This window comes from Mastigoproctus giganteus, chromosome 12 (assembly GCF_048544385.1).
Source record: "Mastigoproctus giganteus isolate SK-2022 chromosome 12, ASM4854438v1, whole genome shotgun sequence".
Taxonomy (NCBI): domain Eukaryota; kingdom Metazoa; phylum Arthropoda; class Arachnida; order Uropygi; family Thelyphonidae; genus Mastigoproctus; species Mastigoproctus giganteus.
Genome location: NC_143586.1, coordinates 68,070,634 through 68,085,112, shown reverse-complemented (window position 1 = coordinate 68,085,112; position 14,479 = coordinate 68,070,634). Strand labels below are relative to the sequence as shown.

Below are 14,479 nucleotides of genomic sequence, written 5' to 3'. Positions count from 1 at the left end.
TAGCGAAATGTTAGCCAATTTTAAGATATAGATGTGAAACCTGAGTCTGTTTGGCTGGTCTATGTTTAGGAGACAGCTAAAACGATGAGATCAGTATTATCGTGTCTACAAATTGCATATATAGTTGGCTTGCCTCTTTGTGGGATGAAAAACCTGAGTTTCAGGAAAATAAGCCATGCGACCATTACCCTGGGCTGACTACCACCACAATGTGCAAATATAGCCCATAAGTCCATCCCGCCTCCAAATGGGAGGCGGGAAATTTTAAATACCTGAAGAAATTCCTTATATTGATTTTCGATATATGAGAAATATTGTCTTCCTTCAGAGACACCACAAAATGCTCAATTTTTTCTTCGTAATATTAAAATCTAAGCAAAGATATGCTTCTCTGACGTCCTTGCCTCATTACATAACAAAAAGCTCTGTTAAAATATCTTTTTGTTTTAAATGTGTTTGTTTTTTGTGAATTTTATGGTGCACATTTTTTTTACACTTCCATATTTTATTACAGATGTCCAGCTGGTGTCCAGGATGACCAAAACCAAAACGGTGGCCGTGATCGGTGCCGGTGCCAGTGGTTTGGCATCGGTTAAAGCATGCCAAGAAGAAGGTTTGAACATTGTGTGTTATGAAAAAACGGATAGCGTCGGAGGAGTGTGGAAATTTCGTGATGACCACATCGTTGGAGTTGCGTCAACCATGAAAAGCACCGTCAGTAATACTAGCAAAGAAATGACAGCGTTCACCGACTTTCCTCCCCCTGAAGATTTCCCCAACTACATGCATCGTAGTTTGGTGCTTAGTTACCTGCAGATGTACGCCGAAAAATTCCACCTTCTCGGTTACATTAAGTTCGGTCATGTGGTAGAAAACGTTCGGCCTTGCTCAGACTATGACGCAACCGGTAAATGGACGATCACTGTGACATGCGAAAATGTCACTGTGGAAGAGGAGTTTGATGCTGTGATGATATGTATAGGCATCAATGGCTACCCGAACATCCCTAGCTTCCAAGGACTTGGCAGGTTCAGAGGCCACGTTTTGCATACCCATAACTGTAAGGAACTGCAAATGTTCGAAGAAAAGACAGTTCTTGTGGTAGGAATTGGTAACTCGGCTGCTGATGCTGCCATAGACCTCAGTCACATTTGCAGAAAGGTAAGTGTTATTTTAATGAATTTTAAATTGAATACGCATATCCACAGCAATAGACAAACAATTTGCCTTCCGATGTGAAGATAAGAAATTATGATTATTATTATTAGTTTATTTATCTAACACTCCTGTACAGACATTATCTAGGAAGGTGGCTAATACAGACATCCTACAACAAATTAGACGGCAACATTGAAAATCAGAAAATACATAAGAATAAATAAATCAATTAATACATAAGTATAAATACATCAACAGTCACTTGACACAAAAATCGTTCATTACAGTTGATTAAGAGTACATAGGCACAAATTCCACAGAAATGTACACTCTCCTCTTCATTAAATTTGTAGTGTAGTATACAAGTCTGCTGCTATTAGCTTCCTGTAGGCTTTGTCATGGCAGTACCTGTTCAGGTCGATTTTGAAGTCTCCAAAGAGCTTCAGAATATTGGCAGGAAACATCCGCCTTAATCCCTCTGTGTGATGTAGAGCGCTTCGAAGACTATGAGGGTAGTAGAGCCGGGTCTCAAGGCGTGGTTTGACCACAAGATTATCAATTTGTGGAGCATCTAAATTCCCAGTCAGAAGTAGTGCAAGAGTGCTGATGTTACGCATTGATGACCATCTGTACCAGCTAGGCCATAATGTCTATATTCTGCCCAGACACGATAGGAGGGATTATATGTTAAGAGCCTTGTGGATTAACTCAAGACTTGAAGGAATCTGCACGGCTTTAGGGGGGAAATTTCTACCAGCATGGCCCACACTTGTAGGTAGAAGGAATTTGTTTTGTAGAGACGGGATACACTTAAACAAAGGTGGTGCAAAAGTTTTTGCCAGTATTATTGAGGATACCTTAAAGGTTCAGGGGAAACTGCTAGTTAGGGGGGATGTGGGTAATACTGACACGCGTTTATCTGATAATATTGGTCAATGTAACTCTTGCACATACCTTAAGAGTTCTTATCTGTTACCCCCAACTGGACGTATTATCTAGATGTCTGGGGGCAAAGACGTTTCACGTGAGCGGGTAGCTAATATCAGGGAAGAGAGCCTAAAAAACTTCAAGGGTTGTGTTAGGGTTGTTAAATATACAAGAACAGTAAATCTTAATTGTTTATACAGTAACGTTAGAAGTGTCGTCAATAAAATGAGCAAATTCGAACTGCTGGTTAAAACAAGTAACGCGGACATAATAGGGCTTACAGAGACGTGGTGCCACCCGGAAATTGGGGATGATGAGTTTCAGTACGGCTTGTATAATGTATTTAGGAATGATAGGGTAGATAGAAGGGGTGGTGGGGTAATGCTTCTTATCAGAAGCAGCCTGAGTGCGACGATAGCTTTTCCGGATTCAGACATTTCACATGCTAGTATAGAGTCTGTGTAGTGTGAGATAGTTGGAAACAAAGGTATAATGCGAGTAGGAGTAATCTACAGACCAGGTGATTGTGAAGATTATGACAAAAGCCTCTACATGCAAATGGAATGGGCAAGTAAGCGTCAATGCCTTATTATGGGTGATTTCAATTTGCCTCTAATTGATTGGAGTAAATGGGAAGGAAACTCGACATGGGGAACAAAATTTTTAAATCAACTAGATGACTGTTATTTGTATCAACATGTCAGGGAAAGTACTAGAGAAAAGAATATCCTAGACCTCATCATCACACATGAATCAGATGACATAACAGGGCTGACAGTAGAGGAACCAGTAGCAGGAAGTGATCACGGAGTTCTACGGTGGATGATGACGAGAGAGGTAGCAGAAGTAAAAGGCAAAGGAATGGGTTTTAGCATTAGCATTAGCATTAGCATTAGGAGAGGCATATGATGCAAGAAAGCAAGCTTATTCAGCATCAGCCAAAAAAAAAAAAAAAAAAAAAAACCCTCTCCCATTTCACCCCTCCGTTCGTTCGAAATACCTGTCCAGTTGAGCTTTAAATTTGTTTAGGCTATCAACTTCAACAACAAGTGATGGAAGTCGGTTCCACCAACCAACCACCCGCTGGCCAAAGGCAAATTTCCGCACATCTATCCGACATCCGTCCTTCCTCAATTTGAATTTATGCCCTCTGAGGTGATTATTCTGAGAAAGATGAAGAATCCCATTGGCATTGAGCATGCTCAAACCATTCAAAGCCTTATACACCTCTATCAGATCACCTCGCCGGTGCCTAGTCTCCAGACTCTGTAATTTGCAAAACTTAAGCCTTTCTTCGTAAGAGCAACCCTTTGTTCCATTTACTAATCTTGTTGCCCTTCTCTGTACCCGTTCCAGCAGCTCTACATCCTTCTTGAAATGAGGCCTCCAGACCTGTATACAGTACTCAAGATGTGGCCTAACCATTGCCTTATACAAGGGAATAATCACCTCCTTATCCCTGCTAGAAAAATTCCTGTATATCATTGACAAGACACCATGAGCTACTCTTGCAGCTCGTCTGCACTGCTCAGAGAACTTCATATCTGCCTGCACAATTACCCCCAGGTCCTTTTCATTCTCCACCACTGTCAGTGTAGTACCGCAGAGTTGATACATTGCTCTGGGGTTACTGTTACCCATATGTAGTACTTTACATTTGTCAATGTTAAACTTCATTTGCCACCTCTCAGCCCATCTGTTCAACCTTTCCAGATCCTGTTGCAGCAGCATAGCGTCAGTAGTGTCCTTAACGACCCTGCCAACCTTTGTATCATCTGCAAACTTAGACATTAAACTTGATATCCCATCATCAATATCATTCATAAACACCGAAAGCAACAATGGACCCAACACTGAACCTTGAGGAACTCCACTAATAACATTAGTCCACGTTGAGCAGTGTCCATTGATTACCAATCTCTGTCTTCTGCCACTCAACCATCCCTTTATCCATAGCAGCAATTTGCCTCCAATGCCACACTGCTCCAATTTGTGCAGCAGTCTTCCATGTGCAACAGTATCAAAAGCCTTTCTAAGATCCAAATATATAATATCAAAGTTATTCCCTGCATCCAGTTCTTTTGTGACTACATCATAGTATCCAATCAAATTGGTCAGGCAAGACCTGCCCTTAACAAAACCATGCTGTGTCTGAGCTATAACTGAATTCTTGTCTAGATGATCCTGCAGTGCTTCTTTAACCAGTGCCTCCATTAATTTACCTGGAACAGAAGTTAAACTAACAGGTCTATAATTACTTGTGTCAGCCTTTGATCCTCCTTTGTGAATTGGGGTTACATTTGCACATCTCCAGTCTATGGGTACCTCCCCTGAGTCCAAAGAAGCTCTCATAATTATGGCTAGGGGTTTGCATACTTCCTTTGCTACCTCCTTTAATATAACTGGATAGATCCCATCCACCCCAGGTGCCTTTTTTATGTTTATCCTCAACAATCTCTCCTCCACTTTCCTCTCAGTTATTACAAAATCATCCAGCTCACTGCCAATGTTTACTTACCTACATCATTCTCCTTCCTGAATAACTCCTCATGCGTGAATGTAGATGCAAAATACTCGTTTAGATTGTTAGCCACCTGAGCAGGATCCTCAACTGTTGAACCATCAATATCCAGTGGACCAATCTGATTCATCCCTTTCCTTCTCGAGTTCAAGTATGTAAAGAACTCCTTTCTGTTTTTCTTTGCATCCTTTGCCAAGGATTTTTCGTAGTCTGCCTTTGCCTGCCTAATCTCCTTTGTGACTTGGTTACAGACCAACTTATAGGCTTCCATGTCACCCATTAATTTGTATGTATCCCATGCACTTTTCTTCTCTGCCACATGTCTCATTAGTTCATCTGACAACCATTTAGGCCTAAACCTTGAACAATATTTCTTAGTTGGTATGTAAAGCCTGGTAGCCTCCAAGATTAGTTCCTTGAATGCTTCCCATTTTGAGTTTGCTGTTGGTAACGTCATCAGTTGGTCCCACTGTATAGAATTTAAATACTGTCTCAGACCATCATAGTCGCCTTTACGAAAACAAAAACCCTTCCCTTTACCTCTGATGGTAGTTACCTCCTTGAGTAAATCCCACTTCAACACACTGTGATCACTGCCACCTAGTGGTTCATTTATCTGCAGGTTCTTAATGCATGAAGAATCACTACTGATAATCAGATCAAGAGTATTGCTCCCTCTTGTTGCCTCACGAACATGCTGATGTAGAAAACAATCATCCAATAAATCCACAAAAGCCTTGCTAGTGTGCGAGTGACCAACCCACAAATTCCAGTCAATATCTGGGAAATTAAAATCCCCCATTATAAGACTCTCTGATTTACTGGCCCACTCTATTTCCCTGTACAATATATTATTATACTCATCAGAGTCATTAGGCCTATAGCACACTCCTACTCTCAATTTTGATTTCCCTATGCTTATGTCACACCAAACTGACTCGACACTGCCCTGTCCATCGATGTCAACTGGCTTCACTTCCTTTGACTTTATGTGTTTCTTAATTAATAGCATAACCCCTCCTCCCCTCCTGTCCTGTCTATCCTTTCTATATACATTGTATTCCCCAAATTCCAGTTCCGCATTACTTATATCTGTGTGACACCACGACTCTGATATCCCAACAATATCCGCCTTTGATGCTTTGAGCAATACCTCAAATTCATTAAATTTATTTACCAAACTCCTAGCATTGGTGTACACGCAGGTATACATGCACCTGTTTCTATTTTTAGCTACCCTAACACAACCCATGTGTTTACTTGTAACGCAATGACTACCAGCAGTCTCTGAAATATCCTGCATCTTGTTTTTCAGACTTCTGCTCATTTAATTTCAGAAAAGGAAATTACGATGTCTTAACGTGCTACATGGCCTCTATTAACTGGGTAGATATCGCGCAGAGAATGAATACAATTGAACTGTGGTACGCTTTTAAAACATTAATCACAGATGCCTTGAATGCGTATATACCATTAAAAAATACTCCACGAGGAGGGTTCCAAGTTGGATGAATAGTGAAGTTGCCGCATTACTTGAGCAGAAAAAGGTGACATGGAAAGGTTACAGAGCAATATAAGGTACTGAAGCCTATAACAGCTTCAAGGTGATGTGTAATAGAGCCACAGAATAGGTTCGACAGGCAAAGGCAGTTTATGAGAAATCACTAGCAAACAAAGCAAAGAGGGGGGGGATAAAGAATTCTTCACATATATAAATGCCAAGAAGAACAGGACAAACCAGATCGGACCTTTACGTAAGGGAAAGGGGATAGTAATAAATACACCAGCTGCCGTTGCAGATGAACTCAACAGTTATTTTGCATCGATATTTACAAATGAAAAGCCTTTTGTGGCAATGGGAAATTGTGGGAGCGAAGTTAAAAAATATGTAATTAATGATACTGAAATTTCGCAAGATTATTTAATGAAAAACCTTTCGAGCCTACAGACCAGTAAGGCTCCTGGAGTTGATGGAACATACCCTATAATCTTAAGAGAGGCGGCAAGCGAGTGCATTGAACCATTGAGGCTAATAATGCGAAAATCACTAGACTCTGGGGAGATTCCCTTGGATTGGAAAAGTGCAAATCTATCTCCCATACATAAGGGTTGCTCTAAGAATGAAGTGGGAAATTGTCGACCTGTCAGTCTGACTTCAGTAGTAGGGAAAATCATGGAGGCAATGATCAAGGGTGGAATTCAGGATCATTTGGATCGAATTGAAATTCTCAAGGATACTCAGCATGGTTTTGTAAAGGGAAAATCATGTTTAACAAATCTGGTTCACTATTTCGAAAGGGTCACTCACGAGCTGGATTTAGGGAATAATTTCGACATTGTTTATTTAGATTTCAACAGAGCTTTTGACTCAGTCCCACATGAGCGGTTGCTTTATAAGCTGGAACAGGTTGGAATCACTGGGAAAATCCTTAGATGGATAGCTGGATGGCTTCAAGGGTTGTGATAAATGGTTATTACTCAGATTGGGTTGATGTAAGAAGTGGGGTTCCCCAAGGATCAGTATTAGGGCCACTGTTGTTTTTAATTTTCATAAACGACATTGATGAAGGGATAGAGGGCGTGATGTCTAAATTTGCAGATGATGTTAAAATTGGTAGAGTAGTTAATGATCACTGTCAAGCTGAGCTTCTTCAGAGAGACCTAGATAGACTTCAGGAATGGTCAGAAAAATGGCAGCTGTGCTTTAATCCAACAAAGTGTAAGGTATTACACCTGGGAAACAGTAATCCCAAAAAAACTTATTCACTTGGTGAATAAGTTTTTTTGAGATTACTGTTGAAACTTATTCACTTGGTGAATAAGTTTCAACTAAACCCAGTACTGGAGGAAAGGGACTTGGGTGTTACGATACGGTCAGACATGAAATTCTCTGAGCATTGTAAACAGGTTGCAAGGAAGGCCCATGGTGTCCTATCGATGATCTATCGAACTTTTGCAAGTAGAGATAGGGACGTGATAATCCCATTATATAAGGCTTATGTTAGACCACACTTGGAATACTGTGTTCAAGTATGGAGACCGCACCTAAAGAAAGACATCGAGCTTCTTGAAAGGGTGCAAAGACGGGTAACTCGCCTGGTGAGATCGGCAAAAGGGCGTCCTTATGAAGAAAGATTTCGAAAATGTGGGTTGCAGAGTTGGGAAACTAGACACCTTAGACGAGATTTGATTGAGGTGTTTAAGGCTCTGAGAGGCATCAGTAAAATGAATGAGGAAGAAATTTTAAAGATTATAAATGATGCTAGAACTAGGGGACATAAATTCAAGTTACGGGGGGAAATGTTTAGATTGGACTGCAGGAAGTTTTATTTTAGCCAGCGAGTTATAAATTACTGGAATAAATTGCCTTCATGGGTGGTAGAGGCCGACAGTTTGGGGAAATTCAAAGGTCATCTGGATAGTACTTTCGGGTAAGGGAAGCGCATAGGATGATAGGTTTAATTTCCTTTTTATTTTTTTTTATTTTTTTTTTTTATTTATTAATTATTATTATTTAGTTATTTATTTTATTTATTTATTTTTTATTTTTTTTTGTTTTTATCATTGTTTTGTTCGGATTTTTTTTTGGCTGGTGCAGCATAAGCCATAGGCTTTCTTGCACCATGCGGCCGTTACTAATACTAATACTAACTCCCAATCACTGATGTATCCATGGAGCTACATTTAAGTTTGTATACAGTATGGATTTTGAAATTGTAAAGGGCTTCCCGGCAATCCTATTCAACCACCGGAGTATCCACACTGAGAAACTTCCTAATATAGGTATTTGGGGCAGAATACCAAATAATTGAGACATAGAGGGAAACAGAAACAGTACATCTTTGGATGTATTGGGTCACTAGTTGTTGATTCCGAATCCCAGTTATCTCCTGTCTTACAGCCCAAATGTCAGCGAGAGTTTGTTTTTGTTCTGGTGTTCTGAAAGTGCCTTTTAAAGGTAAGGCCCTCATCCCACGTCAATCCAAGGTCAGTGTAGGTGCAGACTCTCTTAATCTGGGTTCCATTTATAGATAACTCAATTCTATTCTTTATCTTCTTGTTTGTTATTGTCAGTTGTGCTGCCTTGTCACAGTTTAGCCATAAACCTATTTTACCTAAGTATAAATGCAGATCATGAAGCTGAGCGTTGGCGTGGGAATGGACGTCGGACACAAGGGCGAGTTCGCTAGAGACAACAAAATACTTAATGTCATCGGCGTATGAAATAAAACTATGATTCTGCGATAGAAAAGGTTCCAGAGCGGCCTCAAAGCTGATAAAACACCTCCCTGAGGAATTCCCCAAGTGAGGGTGTATTCTGCACTGAATTCTTGATGTTGTACAATTAGGTTTCTTGGCTTCAAAATGGTCTTGATAATCTGTAATAGTTTGCCTTCAATGCGGAAGTAAACTGACAAAATATTTTCAAGGGCAGATAAGGAAACATTATCAAAAGCTGCCTTAATGTCAAGGAACATGACATCAATTTGGGCCTTTTCATTTAAAGCTTGTTGTACTCTGAAGAGAGTCTCCAACAAATTAGTAATAGTGGATCTTCTTTGTACGGTATGGAGGTAGAGTGGCCTGTGCGAAAAACACTGTTGGATTAAAGCAAAGAGTTTTAAAAGCGAACAACTGATCGATATGGGCCGAAAGTCTGAAGGCTCTTTAGGGTTCTTCGTTTTTGGCACCGGCCTCACATAGTAGTGATTCCATCTCCGAGAGAGAACTCCATCTTTCAGGATGCTTTGGGATATGTTCAACAACACATCAAAAATGTTTTTACTCCCAAAAATAATATTCTGTTCTTAAACTGATTTTTAGGATTTTTTTAACAATTTCATTTAGTAAAATAAGGCTGTATTAAACACGAAGAAAACCAAAAAGTCGGGGGTACACTTTTGTTTGTAAAATAAAAGTGCATCCTGGTTTTTGGGTACGAATATTACAAAACTTATAATTGGAAATTAAACTTTTATTATTTATGAAATCCAAACAGAAATATGTTAAACTTCAGAATAGTATTCTACAGACTCAATACAATCTTTATGGCACATTTTGGCAAGCTTTCGAACATAACACGTGATCAGCTTTCATAAATTCTTCGGTTATCGCTGTTTTAAGGCTCTTAACCGAACAAAGTTTCCCGGAATAGTTGTAGTGAGGTTTTAGGAGCATCAGCGACTAGGGATATATTGCTCCGTGTATACTGTCTGGTCTGTAAATTGCGTACGTCTTGTGGTCGATTTTCTGTTTGCTGGACGAAAAACCGTAATTTCCGGGAGAAAAAACTATGCTGTCCTTTGCCTGAGACAGACTAATTCACCCACGTTGTGAAAAAGTCCCATGAGAATTCCTCGACAGGATTGGTACACAGGGCTTTACCATCCAGTCTGGGGAGGGCGGCGTTTCTCTTAACTGTGCTACACACTAGGGTATTTTAACACGATAAAATTTCTTCCATTCGAAGTAAAACATGATCTGGGACATCTAGGAAGATTAGCAAAACTTCCTATCTCCTCAACCCGCTTAATTCGATAGATGTATTAAGGGTTATGAAGAGTCAGATGCTTAGGCAACTCTCTTCAAGCACTTGGGTAACACAGTTGGTAGAATCGCCGTCCTCACCACACCTCATGGAAAGGACCTGGGTTCCAGTCTCGTCTATGACAAGAGGAATTTTTATGGGCCTTTTTTTCACAATGTGGCTAAGTTAGTCGGTCTTAGGAGAGGGTAGCATGGTTTTTCTCCATGAAACTCGAGTTTTTCGTCCAGAAAACAGAAAATCGAATCAACAACAAAACGCACGAGTTTACAGACAGTATATACCGAGTGATATGGCCTTAGTCGCTGATGCTCCTAAAACCCAACAACAACAGCAACAACTCTCTTCAAAAAGATGTTAAGTGTAGTCTCAGTGGCAGAATAATTTTCGTACATTTCATCAAGAACTCTTTGAATCTCACTTCTACACATGTGTTTCCATAAAATATGGAAAGACTATTTTAGAATAATTCAATAAATAAGGTCAGTTTTCATTATGTATACGAACTCAATTGCTCTTCCTATACTTTTGTCAGGTATCCTTATTGGTATATATATATATATATAACATGCGCTCGTACGAAGAGTATCCAAAATTAACTTTCAGAATAGAATTTTTTTTTCGAAAACTTTTGAATCCACTGAAAAGAATAGAGTGACGGTTTTCGAAATACACCAGTTGCAACTTCAGGCATTTGTTTATGTAATTTCGGCTTCTGAGGGTGATTAGTAAAATGAAAGAAGGCGAAATTTTCACTGTTGTAAAGATTTCCAGAACTAGGTGCCATAAATTCAACTTTCAGGGAAAGGACTGCACTACAAGAAGTTTTCTTTTAGCCAGCTACACTGTTCGATAAAATTAACAGAACACGTAGTGTAACTCGTGCAGCTTGAGATGAAGCGGGACAAGATTTGGCATGGTGGTGTACCATAGAATACTGATGAAATGAGGAGAAGCGAGAAACTTCGGACAGGTATATGGGACGTTCATAGAGGTTGGATAAGATTTGCACTGCAATGGCAACTGCACTAAACTTTTCCGGACTACCAAATCTTGTAATGGAAAGACGCCTCGTCCTAACTGCTAAAATGACTACCGGAATAATCTCGAAGCCAAACATCTGGGAATTATGCGGCTGGAGGATCTCTCATCCCAGACTGAGGTCAGCTCCCACACTTAGAGCCCACCCGAATAGACTAGACCTTAGTGACCGTTTTCTCTCCAGGCAGATGCTCATCACAGTCCAAGCAATCGACGGCGACCTCTGCAAATTTGCCAAGGATCGGAAATACCGGAGACAGAACCCTAATGGCTTAACTGAAGTTCACGAAGGGTCTGGTTTCTTTCTGGAAACTGCAGATTCAACACGATGCCAACAGTCCACTCGCTTTCTCATAGAAGTACTGTTTCTGCTGCATGCTTCTTCTACAGATACTTCCATGAGCACTGTTCTTCTGAATTGGCTTCTATAATTCTCGCTCTCTCTTTCAAAACAGTCCGAACACGTGCCGCAACCAGCCAACATCCATTTACTGTCCAACTTCAAACCCACAGAACCAACTTTTCATCTTCCTCATTTATTCATTCAACTGCCGTTTTCTGGAACAACCTTCCTTCATACGTATTTCCTGAAAATTACAATCTACAGAAGTTCAAGTCCAATGTCAACAAATATCTTCTTTCGTCTTCTCAACCTCCAGCCCAAGCACGGTACTATAGGTTCCAATACCTCTCGTGCTTGGGGTTCACATAAAAAAAAAAAAAAAACTTCAACCAGGCAACCTGCACAATAATATTGTAATTAATGTCAAAATTATAATAACTTTATAAATTATGAAAATTTTAAATAATTCCCGAAACTTATTCTGTTGTTTTGCTCTGGAGCAAGAACCCGAATCTCGATGTGGGTCTCGTTCCCCAAGACCTCGGAGAATGGGCCTACATCGAGATTCGGTCCACCAGTCAATGTGAAGCCCCTGGCATTGCTGGTGTGAAGGGTACATTGTATATATCCTTTGTATACAATAAAGATTTACCAAAATATTTACCAAAAGTTCACATTACACATTTCGATAATACACCGCTGTTCAAAGAAAATGTATCACCTAGGAATTTCATATTTCTAACCCTTTTTCGCGATGGTATGTTACATTAATGACTAACATCACAAATAGAAAGGAAAAGATATTTATTAATAGTTAAGGCAAAGCTAAGTAATATTTGAGGGTCTCTCAAAATATTCCAAGCATTTGCAACCTTTATACAACAGTTTTGGTTAACACGACAATTATGGCTGAAATGTTATCAGAATTTGCTTCAGTTTATCATTTTAAATGGAAAACAAAATGAAAAGTTCACCAGGTGCAAACTAATATTTAGTTGAACCGCCTCTGGCCCTGATGACAGCAGCAGCACACCGTCGAGGCGTTGACAGATCAATTTCTGAAGATAATCAACTGATAGTTCGTGGTTCCAAACACCAATTATGCCTTCCTGAAGTTCACGAAGGGTATTTGGTTTCTTTCTGGCAACTGCAGATTCCACACGATGCCAACAGTTCTCTACAGGATTCAGGTCCGGGCTGTTTCCTGGCCAGCCAAGAGTTGTAATGGACCGTCCTTCCAACCATTTTTTCACCTTTAACAAATGTAAACACATTACTGTCGAACCTCTAATGCAGAAATGAAGCTAAAGTAACTACAGAAGTGCCTACTTACACTTTTCGCCCAATGACAAGGAGCAGAGTCGTCCTGAAAGATGAAGTTATTTGGCAGGTTGAAATGGCCTCTGATGGTTGGCAAAAATTTGCCTTCTGATATAGCCAGATATCCATTGGCATTTACGGAACCTCTTATAAACTGCAGGTGATACGAAATACATCCCCCCCCATATCATTTGGCTGGTAGGGAATTTCACTGTAGACACCATACAGTCTGGATGGTACTCTTCACCACGTCTACCGCGAATCGTTTGTCTCCCATCAGAGCCATGCAGGTTGAATTTTTTGTCATCCGAGAAAATAACAGGGCTTCTTCTCGGGGGTCCATTTGACATGCTCCTTACACCAAATTAATCGGGCCTTTTTCTTTTTTTGTGTGAGGAGGGGATTCTTCTTAGGACGACGGGCTACAAGTCCATTTTTGAAGAGGCGTCTTCTGACTGATACTGCACTTGCTACCACTCCTGTGTGTTTTTCCCATTCTCTTTTCAGCTCAGACGAAGAAGCTTTACGGTTTTTAAATAAATAAATAAATAAATTTTCTGTTTATACTCCGGCACGACAACCAAGTCAGTAGAGTTTACAATAAATCATCAATACAAATATTTATCGTATTTAGTAGTCACGGGCTTGAATCCCGGTCCACTCAAGGAACGCGTGCTATGCACTCTCGCTCCTGACCACTGGGCTACGTCAGGCCTCAAAGGCATAAGCGCTTCAAAACGCGGTGCTGTTTTGGCGTAGAGAACGAGTATTCGTTCTCTACGAAATCAGCAGAACCAGTATTCTTGAGTTTGGAAAGAAATCTACTCACTGTCGACTGATTACAAGACACTCTATACGCAATATGTCGTGAAGAACATCCTTCCTCACGTAAAGCAAGAATAGCACTCTTTCTTCGTGGCGTCAACTACACGTAACTCGCCATCCTGACGCAAGCAAGGAATGACTGCAACTCTTGCAGAGCGTGCTTATATAGCTAAAAGTAACAGATGATGCAATATTACGTCATCGCCCACTCGTGTCAATCTTATCTGATGCAATTTGTAAGAAATATTGCCATATACGTACGTTATTCGGACGACAATTACAACTTTAAGGGGTGATGCACTTTCTTTGAACACCAGTGCACAAGATGCTCGAAAATACGATCCCCTCAAACAGCTAAACGAGACCTGACAATCGTGAACCATGCTCAATATAAGGGTGTCTATAAGATTCTGTTGCAACAAATCCCAATCACCAGCGGAGACCTTAGCTAACCAAGTGACCGAGGAGTTGGATGTTGCTTGCAATACGACGCCCAAGAAGGTCCCACACGCGTTCGATCAGATTTAACTATGGTGATCGTGCTGGCCAAGTAAGTCGTTGGTATGTTCAGTTTCAAAAGATTCCTCCACCACTTGTGCTCTATATTCAGAAGTGTTGCCACGCACGAAAGAAAATCTAGGTCAACCGCACCCCTAAAAATTGTACATAGGTTTCGAGGAGCTGTTCTCGGTGCCTGTGCCCAGATACAGTACGCCTATTAAATATTAAGGGGGAGCGGCCGTTAATCATTATTCCGCCCCACACGAGAACACTGCCGCTACCGTGTGTCCCTTGCTCT

At 40.5% G+C, this 14,479-nt stretch overlaps 1 protein-coding gene across 1 annotated transcript in view; it reads left to right on the top strand.

Annotated features, from left to right (window-relative positions):
- Positions 1 to 14,479, top strand: part of LOC150077156 (flavin-containing monooxygenase 5-like) — an 81,975-nt gene that overhangs the window by 65,313 nt on the left and 2,183 nt on the right. Inside the window, exon 2 of the mRNA XM_090385796.1 lies at positions 515 to 1,161. Coding sequence (XP_090241922.1) covers positions 535 to 1,161 — 627 coding nt within the window. The 5' untranslated portion in view covers positions 515 to 534. The remainder of the gene's footprint in view (positions 1 to 514; positions 1,162 to 14,479) is intronic.